General features: G+C 56.8%; 1 protein-coding gene across 2 annotated transcripts in view; it reads left to right on the plus strand.

Moving 5' to 3' along the window:
- The window catches only part of SLC45A4 (solute carrier family 45 member 4), a 72,822-nt gene extending 58,491 nt beyond the window's left edge, over positions 1 to 14,331 (plus strand). Inside the window, exons 3-8 of one of the 2 annotated variants that reach the window (XM_079902256.1) lie at positions 6,349 to 6,537; positions 7,870 to 8,049; positions 8,791 to 9,812; positions 10,552 to 10,651; positions 11,747 to 11,958; positions 13,313 to 14,331. In XM_079902256.1, coding sequence (XP_079758382.1) covers positions 6,349 to 6,537; positions 7,870 to 8,049; positions 8,791 to 9,812; positions 10,552 to 10,651; positions 11,747 to 11,958; positions 13,313 to 13,675 — 2,066 coding nt within the window. In that variant the 3' untranslated portion in view covers positions 13,676 to 14,331. The remainder of the gene's footprint in view (positions 1 to 6,348; positions 6,538 to 7,869; positions 8,050 to 8,790; positions 9,813 to 10,551; positions 10,652 to 11,746; positions 11,959 to 13,312) is intronic. The other variant, XM_079902257.1, reaches the window with a different exon arrangement.
- Positions 14,332 to 16,183: the final 1,852 nt, after the last annotated feature.

The following is a 16,183-nucleotide window of genomic DNA, read 5'->3' on the forward strand; positions in this document are numbered from 1 at the left end:
TTGGGAAGAGCACAGGCTTTCCATCGGCCAGACCCTGTGTGTCCCACATTTGCCGGCCCGGTCAGTCAGGGGTGGGCGGTGGGCACTTAGCAGCCAAGGGCGAGCCGGGGCCGGGGCATGTCTCCCAGGCACTCCCTGTGTCCTCTGTGGTCAGTCTTCAGTTGCTCCCGTCTGACGCAGAGCCTTGCAGCTCACAGACGTTCACAGAATGTTTGTGTAGGCCAGAGAGAGAGAGAGTGTGGACAAGCAGTTCTCTTGTGACCAGGCCCCGTAGCCCCTCTCAGCACATGGTCACCACTGTGGTAATGAGCCCATGGCCAGCAGCAGGCGCTTGGCCACTGTCTGTGCCCCTCCAGCCAAGAGGCCGAATCTTCAAGGAACAGTTTTATCCGTGCAGTTTCCCCTCTAGTGCCTGTCAGCACTAGAGAGCAGCCAGAGTAGAAGGCCGGGCACCCGGTGAGCTTCTCATTGTGTTTTATGGCTTTTTCCCTGAAGATTGGCCTCACATGATGCCGCCCAGAGGGGCTAAAACACAGCTGGGTACCCGAACCCAAGGGCAGAGTGAGAGCTGGGGAACCCCTGATCCCATGTGTCATCTCTGCTCGTATCTCCTGGCAATTCCTGAAATGGGACAGAGTTTTGCTGAAGCTAAAAAAGCAGGGAGACAGTTCTGAGTCCGAGTCCAGCCAAGTTAATTGTTTGTTAAAACAAAAGTATCAACGGTGGTAAAACCCGAGAGGGACTGGGTAGGATGAGTGCGTCTCCTAAGGTTGGCTTCTCTACTTCTTGTCGTGTATTAGTGTCGATCTCATTTAAAACAGACGCTCTTATGTGCTGGATTTGTGAACAGTACGAATGTATCTCATCCCACCAATGTCAGTGGGATGTCATTTATACTCATTTCTTTTTCAAAACAGAGATCCTGAATATAAGGATAACAGCCCAGCATTTTGTCAGTGTTTTTCAAAATTGACGTATTTTAAGATCACGTTATTCCTAAGTAATGTTCAAAGAGTGATGGGTAATCCGGATAGATACTTTTTTCTTGTATTTTCTCCTGGGAAAACTTCTAAAAGGCAAAAGCTTAACCAATAAGAGTATCAAATCAAATGTCAAGAAAGTATTTCCAGTGTCAGGACAATAAACGCATGTGCCTCAAGTTAAGCTGCAAAAATTTGTTATTAATTTCTGGGGTTTTTAAGCTCTGAAATACATATCAAGTTAAACTCAGTCATGGCTGTTCTAAGACGTACTTAAGGAGAGAAGGAATCTTTATGTTCATTTTTTATGTGTGTTTTATACCTGTGTATCTGTGCAGAAACGCTTTTACCAGAATTATTCATCAAAGTCCAGTTATTGACCTTTGTGTGTGGGGGAAATACATCATTGTTCATCAGAGGAATGTAACAGAATATAGTCTCTGCCACACATCGTTTTATAATGTCTACGCTACAACTCAATACTATTAGGCATTTGGGGAGAAAAGAAAACGGAAAACATGACCTTCACTCCAGAGAAAACGCCACAAGGCACCTGACCCCAATATGATGACTTGTGTTGGAATCATCAGACACGTTCTGACTCTGCTCGGGGGCATAAAGGAAAACAGGCTCCAGGTGGAGAGTAGAAGATCTCAACAGAGAAATAGAAGCTATGTAAAAATCTGGAATTGAAAAATGCAGTATCTGAAATAAAAATTAACCTTAGGGATGAGAGAAGATTCAGTGCACTAAGAAATTGGTCTGTACAAATGACTTAACATGAAGAACAGAGAGAACAAAGGTTGAAGAAAGAAATGAGCAGAGCTTCAGGAAGCAGTGGGACAGTGTCTGATATACGTGTAATTGGAGCCCCGGAAGAGAGGAAAGAGAACGGGGCATCAAAATGTGAAGTAAGAAATAACTGAAAACCTTCTAAGTTTGGTGGAAGCTTATATCTACAGCTTCGTGAAGCAGGATGAACGTAAAGAGAGCCTCGCTTAGGCTCACCATAGTCAAACTGCTGAAAAGCAGCAACAGGGGAAATCTCGAGGCACCAGAGGAAGAAAAGATGTGTATGTGGTCATGTGGGCTACAGCCTCCTCAGAAGACAGTGGAACCGTGCCTTCAAGTTCTGGCGGGGAGAGGAGTTGACCCAGAGTTCTGTATCCAGCAAAAATATCCATTAGGAGCAAAAAGTGAAGTCGAGAGAATTTAGGTAAATTCTAAGAGCATTTGTCATCAGCAGACTCTGTAGGAAATGCTGAAGAAGCCAAAAACAGCTCTTCAGGCTGAAGAGAAGTGATAGCACACGGACACTGGGACCTCGAGGAGGAAGAAGGAAGGGTACGGAAATGGTAAGACGGGTGGTAAAGATAAAAGACCAGCTTCCTATTAATTCTTCTAAAATGAATGACTGTTTCAGGTAAAACTCACAGCACAGCGTGGGGTTTATCGTGTCTGCACGTGAAACGTATGTTCCAGCTTCAACATAAAGGGGCTTGGGGTCAACGGGCACAGACAGTCACTAATTTCTTATGTGATGTGAACGATATCCACTAATAGACTGAAAGCTGACACGTAAGGCAGTCTGTAGAGCAGCCACTACAAAATGATGCTAAAATGCCAACGTGTAAATTAAAATGGAAGGTGGAGAAATACTCAGTTAACCAAAAGAAGGCAGGAACAAGAGGAACAGAGACCCCAGGAGGGGGCAGACAGCAAAACGGCAGCCCTGACGTCACCCACGCGAGCAGTTACTCGAAACGTAAGTGACGAAACGCCAGCGAGGAGACACACCAGAGTGGGTGGAAGAGCAAGACCCATGTTCTTGTAAAACACCGTGACTGACGCAGAGGGGTTGAGGTGAAAAGGTGGGAACAGGCAGCCTGAGTCGGCTGGGGGAGTATTAACCCCAGATAAAGGGGGCTTCAGATACAGACGAAGCACTGCCGGGGGTACAGAGGGCAGCTCACAGGACGGAAGGGTGGGCTCAGGAGTGAGGTGCCTGTGCTGAGGAACAGAGCCTAAGACACGGGTGAGGCAAGGACAGGCAGAATCCAACAGTCATTCGCGGTCATTGTTGGGAAATTTCACACCCCTCTTTCCTCAGTAATAGGGCCGACTGAGCACAACTCAGGAGACGGACAAACCCTGGACGACACACAACCGCGCTGCATCTAGAGCAGGGGTTGGCAGGCGGTTCCTGTTGGGGCCAGAGTGAATGTTCCTGGCGCTCTGGCCGCGTGTCTGTAGCAGCTCCAAGCTCTGCCATGGAGCTCAAAGCAGCCGTTCATCAGCGGACAAGTGTGGCCTCGTTCCAATAAAACTTTATTTACAGACACTTTTTACATGTCAGGACATGTGCTTACTTTGATCTTTTTCGACCATTAAAAAAACGTAGCAACCTTCTTAACAAAAAGGGGCCACAGAGTTGCTCAGTCGTGTTCCAGAGCATTGACCTTGAGAAGGAGACGGGTTGGAACGAACACCTGTCCTCTGAGCAGCGTTGGGATGACAGTGGGGCCCTGCTGGCCGCCCTGCCCAGCAGCCTCCCTCCGGCCACGCCGAGCCGAGGTGCCAGGAGGGATCCAGTGCTGACTCCTCCCGTGTCCCCGACATCCGGGCAGGTGCGAGGGATGATGCTGCAGGTCCCGCAACTCCCGTCCCTTGTCCCCTGTGGGAGGCCCGGCCGGGGTCGCAGGGCCTTCTGCTCTGTAAAGAGCTCCACCTGCCATGGCCAGAGAAACACCCACCCCCTCTGCCCCCGCCGCCCGGCACCCCATCCGCTTCTCTCCCTCAGACTCAAGGATGCTGCCCTCCCGACCCCTCAGTCCCTGAAGCGCCACGGGTCGCCCTGAGATGCTTGTCGCCTGGTGAATTTGCTAATGCCCGTCCCCCTGGGACTGCCAAGGCCAGGAGCCACCGCTCCCCCACCGCATAGCAAGCACAGCCGGCCCCAGGGGTGCTGTGTGCCCAGCCTCCCTGCTCCTGGACCAGTGCTGAGTGCGTTCGGCACCGGGAGCCGAGATGACTGATGCCAGGAGGCATGTGTGTGGTGGGCTGGCTGGGGATGCGGAAGGTGGCCTGGGGCAGATGGTAGGCCTGGTGGGTGAGGGCGCCGGGGGGTGGGGTGGCCAACCACAGCTGAAGATCAGACCCGGGTTGGGGGCTGGCCAGCAGCAGTGCGCAGGGTCAGAGGTCGGCGGTTGGGGTCTTCAGGCTGACCCCGCTGCAGGGGCACCTCGGGTTTGGTTCAGTTCAGCTGTTGTTGGTACCTCTGTGGGTCTCCACCCTCAGAGATGCCCGTCTCTTGGGATCGCATACAGGTGGTTCAGCAGCTGTGGACTTACAGCAGTGGTGGTGAGCCCTGGTGAGTGGGAGCCTCCTGGGTGGGTGACCCCTCAGAGTTCTAAGAGGTACCAGGTAGGGAGGTGAGAGTCAGCAGGTGCAGAAGCCCAGAACACTTCCTTGTGCCTGAAGCGGGAGGGCCAGGCCCCCAGGGGAGACAGCAGGCACACGTGCCTGCGTGTGCGCAAGTGCATGCGTGCTGCAGCTCTGCACGGAGCCCCGTCACCAAGCTAGTCACCGTTCATGAGTAAAGTTGTGACATTTGAAAAGCCCAACAATAGTTAAGAGTCTGTCCATTGGGGTAAAAATGCTTTCCTTTCTCTGAAACCGACTACACCGCACCCGCTAGATGGTTTTGTGAGGGAGCTGTTTTTGAGAAGCCTGATGCTTCAACACTGTGCGTTCTTGAGCATAGGAAGTGTCGCCGCGGCCGATGTGGCCGGTACCGCTGTCGTTTCCCCAGTGCCTGACTTTGACAGTGAACGCCGAAGACCCGGGCCTACCATGTAAACCACCGCTTGTCAGCAGAGCACACTCGGCAAGCTTCTCATTTCCTGAAACACCAGTGCGTTCTGCTGACTAGAATCAGGAACAGAATTCGCCCTTCCTAAGGTTCTGTGTGGTGTAAAGGTCGAGGCTGACACCTTGAATTCTAGGCTGAATGCATAAATATTTTAATGGGCACGTTAGCAACGATTTTGAAAGGTGCTTCCCTCCTCCTTTGAAAACGATTTCCTCCTCCTACACAGTTTATTTTTCTTAGTAGTTCAGCACAATATTCCGTTTCTCAGGGCCTTTGGTGGTGTAAGACATTAGCTAACAATCGCTGGGGTGCCAAGGCACGCTTTTATTTTTTTTATATAAACTCTTCGTTGAAGTATGACACAGAGAAGGTGCATGGTCCAAGTCTCCAGCTGGGTGAGCTGTCACCAGGGACCCCCATCCAGATCAAGGTCAGAACACACCAGCCCGAAGCCCCTGCCCCTCCCACGGGCGACCAGCACCCTGGCTTCTGCCAGCAGACACTCCTTTGGCCCCGTTGGACATCCTGTAAATGGAACCCACAGTGTGTGCCCTTGTGCACCCAGCATGTGCGGGATTCTGCCTGTTGTCCTGCGTATGAATGAGACAGACTCAGTTTCTCGTTGTTCCAGTGGCGATGGGCGTTGGGTTTGTGTTATAGGGAGGAGGCATGTAGAGTGGGGTGGGGGGTACATAGACTTCGAAATCAGGCAGCCCTGGGTTTAAGTCCTAGGCTCCTACTTTTTCGCTCTGTGACCCAGGGCAGATTGCCTAGCTAAACCTCTCTGAGCTTCAGATTTCCGGTCTGTGAAATGGATACAGTAATCCCTGCCTCCCTGGGCAGTTAGGAGGATTAAGCGCCAGACACAACCCCCTGGTTCCAGCTGGACACACACTGAGGCCTCCCCTCTTGCCGCCCCTCAGTACCGCTCAGAAGCCCACTGCTGGGGTCAGTTAGTGCGTCAGTGGCTGCAAGAACCCTCTGCAAACCCTTGTGATTTAGAGGCCTGGGCTGTGAGGCCCAGGATCCCGGAAGCGGAGCGGCAGTCCCCTGCCCGCCTTGTGGGCTGACGGGCTCAGTGCCTGGTTCCCAAGGGTGGCGTTGAGCAGCCCCTGAGACCCCAGGCCCTGGTCAGTGCCAGAGGAATGAGAGGGTCTTGCCCTCGTGCCGCTGCCCCTGCAGGTGCCTCTCCATGTGTGCATGGCGGCCCGGGCCCGCTGGGTCCTGTGTCCTGCACCGTACGCTGTGTGCCCGCCTGCCGAGTGCGCCCTGGGCAGGTTCCAGGACACGGGCTCTTCGGCCCAGGTCTGGCCTCGGGCCACCTGATGCTTCACCGTCGGGCTTTGGCTGATTTCAGACACCGGGCCTGGCAGGTGGGGACGTCTGGCTGGGGGCTCTCTAGCTGGCAGGGGTGTGTGCGCGCGGCCCGAGCTGCCTGGGGCAGGCGGTCTGCAGCGCGCCCGCCCGCGTGTGTAACGGCCCGCGTGTCTGTTGCAGGCCTTCCGGAGCAGTACTACAGCCTCACCTGGTTCCTGAGCCCCATCCTTGGCCTCGTCTTCACCCCCCTCATCGGCTCCGCGAGTGACCGGTGCACCCTAAGCTGGGGCCGCCGGCGGCCTTTCATCCTCGTGCTCTGCGTGGGCGTGCTCTTTGGAGTGGCACTTTTCCTTAACGGCTCTGCCATCGGTGAGTGTCCTGCAGAGCCCTGCCTGGGACTCGATAAGATGCGCATGTTTAAAGAATTTAGACCGGCTGGTCCCGGACTGGGCAGCTGTGCAGAGCCCTGGGCGCCCGGGCGGTGGCCCTGCCACGGGCCCCACGTGGGAACGCCGTGGGAACCTGTTCTCAGGGAGCGTTTCCTGTTGTGATCCGTTTGTTTTTAATGCGTATCTGACACCACGTCCTGTTTCCAGCATTATTTCAGAAATTATCTTTTCTCTTTTTTTTTTTTCTCCTTTTCTTAGGCTTGGTATTGAAAATGTCCAGCCCTAGTGTGATACTTTTTTGTTTGTTTCTTTCGTGTACTCGTGGTTTGTTTTGCTTCTTTTTGTTGTTTTGTTTTCAAGTAAAACAACTACATGTGGGAAAATAGCTTTTGCTTGAGAGCAACCGCCAGCACTGGTGAAAAACAAAACCCTGTTTTCTGGCAACGACTTTGTAAGCCGAAGGCTTGATCTGTGTCTGACATAGGCGAGCCTGCCCCGAGTCCGCATCAGTTCAGGCGGGGGTCGCTGATGCTAGGAGGCTCGGGAACTGGGGAGGGCGGCGCAGAAAGAAAACTTCGCTCAGCTGCTCAGAGGCTGCGCGAGACCGCCTGGGGCGAGCTTAGTGCCAGCTTGGTGGGGGCGGCCGAGGAAGGCCTCCCTGAGCTGAGCGCCCACCCACCTCCCCTCCATCCAGATGCCCCCGGATCAGGAGTCCGGGGGTGCCGCCCTCCTGGCACCTGCGGGCACAGTTTAGAGGGCCTGTTGCGTCTTTCTCGAGGACCTGTGTGTGCAGGTGGACCCGGCCCACTGTGGCCCAAACGCAGCGGCTCGGAGCTCCGGCCCGGTGCCCTCTGTCTTGCTGCACCTGTGTTGCTCCCGGGCATTGCCGGGTCCAGGTAGCCAGCAGGTCCCCTGCCCTCAAGCAGGGAGGGTGTGTCTGAGACCCGCCTCATCTGCAGAGCTCAGGGGCTGGTCCTGGGTTCCAGACCATGAGCCCAGTGCCCCCTCATCACTTTTGTGCACAGAGTGCCCCTCGGTCCCACGGCGGTGAATCCAGTAAAACCAGCTTTAGCTCAGCTGTCAGGGGAGCAGGTTGGTCTCTGGGTTCAGGGCCAGACTCACCTGAGGCAGGTGCGTGATTACGGCTCACAGCCTCCTTCCCAGAGCCAGGAAAGACAAAACTCTCCTTCCGTAAGGAGAGGCTGTGCTGAGGAGCACGTGCCCTTCAGGCTGGGGCGGGAGGCCGCTGTCTCCCCGGGAGGTCACTGCCTGCCACTGGGCTGAGATCGGCTGCTCCTTTGTGCCCTGTCAGGTCTGTCCCTCGGCGATGTCCCCACCCGGCAGCCCATTGGCATCGTCCTCACGGTGCTGGGGGTGGTGGTCCTGGATTTCAGCGCTGACGCCACCGAGGGGCCCATCCGCGCCTACCTGCTGGACGTGGCGGACAGTGACGAGCAGGACATGGCCCTCAACATCCATGCCTTCTCTGCCGGTGAGCGCGCCCTGCCCCGCCCGTCCCCAGGCTCCGGCCCCCCGTTCGCCGCACCCCGGTCCTTACCTGGCTCGTCTGAGGTCGGCAGGGCTGGTGGAGGCTGCTCCCATGGCCTCCGCGTGAGGCTTTTTTGTCTCAGACGCTGGTGGGCGAGGCAGTGAGCTGAGATCCTGGCAGGGCCAGGTGACTGTGGTCTGGGGTGCTAGCCGGGCGGCCCCAGTCCAGGGCCCTGTGCTGGCCGCCCCCTGCAGTCGGGCAGCTTTCCCATCCGACGGGAATGTGGGAATGTGAGCTCAGGGGATGGCGGGGAGCGCGGAGAGCATTCCCCGGGCGGGCAGGCGCCCGTTTCTGTCCCAATTCATGAAGCAGGAACCTGTCAGGTCAGGATTCCGAACCCGGGCTCAGGTGTCGTTCCTCATGTCCTTGTTCCTCCCGTTTTCTCTGAGTGGCAGCCCTGGACCCCAGTGTGTGTGTGTGTGTGTGTGTGTGTGTGTGTGTGTGTGGACCCGTGTGTGTGTGTGTGTGTGTGTGTGTGTGGACCCGTGTGTGTGTGTGTGTGTGTGGACCCGTGTGTGTGTGTGTGGACCCGTGTGTGTGTGTGTGTGTGGACCCGTGTGTGTGTGGACCTGTGTCTGTGTGCGCGTGTATGTGTGCGTGTGTGTGTGTTGGGGGTGTTGAACTCCCGTCTGGGTTCCCCCTGGCTCGGCTCGCGGCTCACTACCACCCCTCCCCTTCCCTCAGGCCTTGGCGGAGCCATCGGCTACGTGCTGGGGGGGCTGGACTGGACCCAGACCTTCTTGGGCTCCTGGTTCCGGACGCAGAACGAGGTGCTCTTCTTCTTCGCGGCCATTGTGTTCTCGGTGTCAGTGGCCCTGCACCTGTTCAGCATCGACGAGGAGCAGTACGGCCCCCAGCAGGAGCGCAGCGTGGACGCGGCCGAGGCCCCGGCCCCCAGCGCCCTGGACGGCGGCGCCCTGTTCCCGGACGAGGTGCAGTCAGCGCACGAGCTGTCCCTGGACTACCTGGACGCGGGCATCGTGCGCAGCAAGAGCGACTCGGTGCTGCACGTGCCGGACGCCGCGCTGGGCCTGGAGCCCGAGCTGCTCTTCTTGCACGACATTGAGCCATCCATCTTCCACGACGCCTCCTACCCTGGCACTCCCTGCAGCACCAGCCAGGAGCTCGCCCGGGCCCGGCCGCCCCACCTGCCCCCGCTGCTCTGCGAACCCACCGGGGAGGACGAGACCCTGCTGGAGAACCACCTGAGCACGGCTGGGCTCCCCAACGGAGGCAGCTCCCCACCCCACGGCGGCCTCGGCGGCTGCAGCCGGGTGGACGTGAAGCCCACGGCCACGGCGGGCTCTGGGCGTCGGCGTCGGCACATGTTCCGCCGGCAGGCCTCCAGCACCTTCTCCTACTACGGCAAGACCGGGTCCCACCGCTACCGCTACCGGCGCGCCAACGCCGTGGTCCTGATCAAGCCCTCGCGCAGCATGAGCGACCTGTACGACCTGCAGAAGCGGCAGCGGCAGCGCTGCCGCCGCCGCAACCAGAGCGGGGCCACCACGTCCAGCGGGGACACAGAGAGCGAGGAGGGCGAGGGCGAGACCACTGTCCGGCTGCTCTGGCTGTCCATGCTGAAGATGCCCCAGGAGCTGGTGCGGCTCTGCCTCTGCCACCTGCTCACCTGGTTCTCCGTCATCGCTGAGGCCGTGTTCTACACCGACTTCATGGGCCAGGTCATCTTTGACGGGGACCCCAAGGTGAGCGCCCGGGCACTTGGGGGGGGCGGAGCCTGGTTGTGGTGACAGCCTGGTTCCCTGGCGCCCAGCAGGCCACCCCCAAAGCTGCAGGGGTGCATGGTGGGCCGCCAGCCAGCATGCAGCCCTGCTGACACGGTCGGGAATCGTCATGTGTGCCCGAGAGGGCATTCACACTGGGGTCTGCGGCGAGCAAACGGCAGGCTTCGGCAAGTACCGGAGCGCCGAGGAGCCAGAGGCAGGAAGGCCCACTCCCGCCGCGTACAGACGCCATGCACAGAGGGTTAAAGCAGCGATGTGCTGGCTTGTGGCTGGGCCAGCTGGGCGTGGGTCCTAGTCCCCGTGGCGTCAGCTGACTTGCACCTGTGCCCGTGTCGCCCAGAGTCGGGCTGGGAGGTCTGAGATGGTCCCAGCGCAGACTCAGGCCTTCCCGCCCCACGTGGTCCTCACCGTCCTGTACTGTCTGAGCTGCTTCACGCGGCCTCTGGGCTCCAAGAGGGCAGAGGCAGGAGCTGTAGGTCGCATCTGCCAGAGGCGGGGCAGGAGCGAGGCTGGGGGGTGCAGACGATCTGCCACAGGTCCCGGCCTAGGCCACGGCTGCTCCTTCCTCCGTGCGGTGCTACCACAGTGCTGCACGGCTCGCCTGCAGCCGAGATGTAAATTTCCACATCAGTGGCCTCCTTTGCCCAGAGGTACAGCACGCTGTCCCCACCCCTGAAGCCCAGTCTCGTTTCTGGAACAGGCTCCATCCAACTCGACTGCGTGGCAGGCCTACAGCGCGGGCGTGAAGATGGGCTGCTGGGGCTTGGTCATCTACGCGGCCACCGGTGCGACTTGCTCGGGTAAGCGGCCCCCAGTCAGGTGAGCCGTTTGTCTGGACGTGCTCCATGACTGGAAAGACCGACGGGCATCCTGCTCTGTGGATGGCGGGCCCTGACCAGACAGGGCCACCCCTCAGGGACAGCAGCGTAGAAATCCACTCATCCTCACCTTGGGAATAAGCCACCTTAGCCTGATACTGGGAACCGGTGTCCTGAGACCCGCCGTGGGCTGTCCTCTGGGCAGGCGCCTGCCCAGGCTCCTCGGGGAGGGGTCTGACCGTGGCTCAGGGGGTGGCGGCACTGCAGGAGCTGTGCCCTCAGCCAGGGGGAGGTGAGGCAGGCATCCTGGGTCCTGCCTGAGCGCATACGGTATGTTTGGGCCCTGCCGGAGGTCAGGGTGGCTGGAGGAGACAAGCAGCCTTTCCCTGGGGTCAGCTGTGTCCTGGAGGATAGGGGGTGGGAGTGACAGACTTCAGTCCCGGGAGCGACATGCTGGCACAGCTTCTGGAAACGAGGCAGAGCCGCAGTTAGGGGTCTCCTGGCTGAGCCTGGGCCGGGCCCCCTGCCTGTGCTCTTACCTGAGGATGACCAAGATAACAGCCAGGGGCAGCGGGCAGCCTTCATGACGGTCATAGTGCTGTCGATGCTTTAATAGAGGACTTCTCGGGAGAGCTGGGTCAGGAAGGGTGAGCAGGAGTCTGGAAGGGTGAGTCCTTCCAGACCCAGAGGGGGTGGGTGCTTGCGAGGAAAACCAGCAACAGCTCGGTCTTCGAGGCAGGACCAGGCACAGGGCCCAAGAGGGTGCCGAGTGGGCCTGGACTGGTGGAAGGATCAGGAAGGCCTGACCTTGCAGGGTAGGGAGGCCCCAGGGAGCTGCAGGACAGCACCAGGTCATGGGGTCTGGGACCAAGAGCTCCGCCTTCCTTCTGCGGTGCGGAGCCCCCGGCAGCCGAGTGGGGCACGGTGAGCTGTGGCCCGTTCGGGAGCACCATGTGGTGGCCTGGCGGGCAAAGAAGAGGGGCGGCCACCTGTTCCTGGGCCGGGCTGAGTGCGGCGGTAGAGGGAGGGTAGCGCGTGGGCGGTGCCTGGCAGTCACCTGGTGGCCTGTCTCCGCAGCCCTGCTACAGAAGTACCTGGACAACTACGACCTGAGCATCAGGATCATCTACGTGCTGGGGACGCTGGGCTTCTCCATCGGCACGGCCGTGATGGCCATGTTCGCCAACGTCTACGTGGCCATGATCATGATCAGCACCATGGGCGTCGTCTCCATGAGCATCTCCTACTGCCCCTACGCCCTGCTCGGGCAGTACCACGACATTAAGGAGGTGCGTGGCCGGTGGGGGCGTGGGGAGCGGGTGGGTGAGGTCCTGGGGCAGGGTCAGCAGCTGTGGGCGGCTCTGGGGTTCTCACCAGCCCTGCTGCATGGGACATTCCTGCTCACGTCTTCCCTCGCACTCGCACCCTCGGCCTGTGGCCTACCTGGGGTGGACTTCGTGTGTGTGGTCTAAGGTAGATCAGAACTTTTTGGCTTCCTCACAAAGGATGGGGATGGCCTTGTGACCCAGTGTCCCCCCCGCACTGCCGTGCCGTGATCGTCATAAGTCAGGTGTCTGTCTGGGGGCATCTCTGTGTTCTCTTCCGTGGGTCTGTCTGTCCTTAGACAGGTGATCCTTCACTGTCTTAAGTAGTTTTATAATAGGACCTGAAACCTCGTAGTATAAGTTCTTCAACTTGGTTCTTCAAGATTGTCTTGGGTATTCTTGACCATTTAAACGTTAGAATAAGCTTCTGGGATTTTTTTTATTGGAAACACATTGATTACATATATCAATTTAGAGAGAGTTCAAAGTTTATAGTATTGAGCCTTTATGATATTCCCTAAGTATGGTGTATTCTCTTAATTGTTGTAGTATATTTATAGATTCTTCTGGGCTTTCTGCATACACAATCACATCATCCATGGATAATGAGCTTTGTTTCTTGCTTTCCAATTCTTCTTCGTTTCTCATTTGTATTTCTTTTTAAAGGAATTTATTTTGGGCTGCGTTGGGTCTTCATTGCTGCACGCAGGCCTTTTCTAGCCGCGGCGAGAGGGGGTTACTCTTTGTTGCAGTCCTTGGGCTTCTCATTGCTGTGGCTTCTCGTCATGGAGCACGGGCTTTGGCGCGCGGGCTTCAGTAGTTGCGGCACGCAGGCTCAGTAGTTGCGGCTCGCGGGCTCTAGAGCGCAGGCTTAGTTCTTGTGGCACACGGGCTTAGTTGCACCGCGGCATGTGGGATCTTCCCGGACCAGGGCTCGAACCCATGTCCTCTGCATTGGCGGGCAGATTCTTAACTACTGCGCCACCAGGGAAGCCCCTCCAGTTCTTTTTTTTCAAACATCTTTATTGGAGTATAATTGCTTCACAATGGTGTGTTAGTTTCTGCTGTATAACAAAGTGAGTCAGCTATATGTATACTCCAGTTCTTAATAGGTTTAATTTATTTTCCTTACCTTATCGCAATGGCCAGCACCTCCAATACTATATGTTCGATAGAAGTCGGGTGAGGACGGGGACAGGCAGGCTAAGGGGAAGGCAGGTTCTGTGTCCAGGCTTCTGAGCTAATGTTCAAACCCTGGGAAGGATGATCGACGGCTTGACCCCCCCGGCCCTCACACCTGTGTCCTCCTCTCTTGCAGTACGTTCACCACAGCCCCGGGAACTCCAAGCGTGGCTTTGGCATAGACTGTGCCATCCTCTCCTGCCAGGTCTATATCTCCCAGATCCTGGTGGCCTCCGCCCTGGGCAGCGTGGTCGATGCGGTCGGGACTGTGCGCGTCATCCCTATGGTGGCCTCTGTGGGCTCTTTCCTGGGCTTCCTGACGGCCACCTTCCTGGTCATCTACCCAGAGGGGTCTGAAGAGGCCAAGGAAGAGCAGAAGGGCCTGTCTTCCCAGGCTCTGGGCGAAGGCGGGAGCAGCGGCATCGAGAAGCCCACGGTCCTGAAGCTGTCCCGGAAGGAGGGCCCGCAGCGGCTCGCGGAGACCCAGTCGATGGTCTGAGCCGCGCCCCCGTGCACACACATTCCAGGGTGGGCAGGGAGGCGGGGAGGGCGGGGGACACCGCCCCTGCAGGCTGGCTGCCGTGGCCTTAGCGGCAGCGCAAACCGGAGTGGAGGCTCGGTAGTTGTAGGGTAGCTTTGCGCCACTAGGCAAAAATACCACGTTAATTACTTTTCCCACAATTAAAAAGAATCATTTGAAATCTTTTTTTTTTATTGAAAAGGATCTTTTAATTTCAACTTTGTCTTTTACTCTGCAGGTATATTATTCTGCATGGTTTAAAAGTATAAACCAGATTTACAACATAGACCATAAGTGATGTAGAAAAAAATAAGGATTTTGCATTTCTAAAGTTATAATTGAAAACAAAAAATATCTGATGTATTTTGCTATATCTTATCTGAATTCTTCAGATAGCAGTCATGTAGTCAGTGACTAAAACATTTTTATCAAATTTTTTTCCCTGCGGATGCCTACAGGTATTTGGACGTTCAGTCAGATCTCATCACATTTTGTTGGTGCTGCAGCTATTGGAGAGTATTTTTCTCTATGATTACTTTAGGAAAAAAAATTTTTTTTTCTTCTTTTTTTTTTTTTTTTCCCCGAAACTGTGGTTTTCTTGGAAGAACAGCATCTATCTCCTGTTTTCCTCAGAGTCTGCCGCATTGTGCCCGGGCAGCCCTGTTCGTGGGCGGCGGGCAACAGTAGTAGTGACACCAAAGCCAGGAGGAGGCAAGGCCCCCGGGTTCTCGTGGGGTGACCAGGGCAATTCACAAGGGCCAATTCCAGACCCCCCGCCCAGCAGGCTGGGATGGGCTGCCAGCGCCGGGGTAGCCCTTGAACTAGCAGACCTGCCCCTGCCTGCGGGCCTACCTGTGTGTGGCTGCCTGTGCCCAGCCCTCCTGCCCGTCGTCCTGTCCGAAGCTCCCTGGAGAGGCTCTGATCCTTGTGTTGCACTTTGATTTGTCTGTAAACCATTTGTGCGGGAAATCACGAGGGCAGGGCTCCCGGTGTGGCTCTGCCTCTGGCGCCCCACCACCAGGCCCACACGCCGGACACTCTGCACCCTTCTGACCTCTGCGCCTGCTCACCCCGCTGGCCACTGGAATCGGAGCCACCTCACGGTGAAGAAGTGGGTCTTGGGACGGAAGGAAGGTCCAGTCCACGGGTCAACTCGGCGCGGTGTTTCTAGTTTCAGCGGAGAACCAAACTCGGGCCCCGGGGAAGCACGGTCGCCACATGCTGCATCTGTTTGGAAATGCTTTTCAAACCACACTCTCTTTATAACTAAGCAGTTTCTGCTTTTCTTCTTTGGAACGGTCAGTCTAGGTTTACTGATCTCAGGAGAAAGAAGGGAGGCCTCCCGCCCATTACCCGGATAAAGTGAGAGAGGATTGTAATACTTCGCTGCCTCAAGTTGATGTTTTTTTAAATAAAGTACTTTAAAATGCATGAGAATCATGCTGCAATATGATCATTCTAAAGCAAACATATATTTCAAGATGAAGTTAAGCAGTTTTTAAATAAACTACTTGAATTTCCTGTGTGTTGAAAGGAGTAGCGGTATTTGATGTATTTGACCACAGCCTCTGGTCTTGCCCCGTCCGTTGCTGGTGGTACTTTGTAGGTTGTGGTTTGTGCCCAAGGAGCAGCGGTGCCTGTCCCTGTCGGACGTGTCCACAGGCCACGTGTCCTCCCTCAGAAGCCCAGGATCACAGAGGACCGATCAGAAGATGGGAGTGTTTTCGATGGCATCATAGCTGGAGCATGACCTTGGGAATCTCGTGCTTGGATGGGAAAGCCCTTCCCACCACTGGAGGCCCTCTCGGTGTTCCTGAGGCCCCCACTGGCCATCCGGTGTGTGCTTCTCAACACCCTCCCCCTCGCCTCCCGCTCCCCCCAGCCAAGCGGGTGCCCCCAGCAGGTCACTGACATGCAGTTCAGTGGCCTTCATAGCTTTCGGATGGTAGGTCCTCCTGCTGTGATTCGATCGCAGCCTGCGTTTAGCTGCTCCTCGAGGGTTCTCCTGGCAGCTAGAAAACAGGGAGGCCGGAGAGCATAGACTATATGGGGATGGTGGCGGGGATGGTGGGGAGAGGGCCACCCCTCGTGGGCCCGCCCCTATCCACAGCCAGCGCTCCCTTCCAGACCCAGGGCCCTCAGGGCCCGGCTGGGGTTTGATTTATAGGAGCAAGAGGGGCTTGTGGCGAGACCACCACCTGGAAAGCGTGTTGACCCTGGAGATCCCAGCCTTAAAGTTGACCGTGATCTGCACCAGCGAAGACATCAAAGGACATTTGTTGAAGTCACTGTTAGGACAAGAACCACCTGGAAAGTGCTTGCGATAAAGGCCTGCAGGGAAGGGCGTGGCCGCTGCTGGCGGCTCCGGGCAGAAGCGAGTGTCCTGCCATCGAGCTTTACAGATTTCAAAGCCTCTGGCTGTTTGTGACCAAAGTGTGTCTTACTGTGTCGGTCTGGGAGGTCTGGATCGGGGGCAGCCATGGAGCC

The sequence above is a fragment of the Stenella coeruleoalba genome (genome assembly GCF_951394435.1).
Source record: "Stenella coeruleoalba genome assembly, chromosome: 17".
NCBI lineage: Eukaryota > Metazoa > Chordata > Mammalia > Artiodactyla > Delphinidae > Stenella > Stenella coeruleoalba.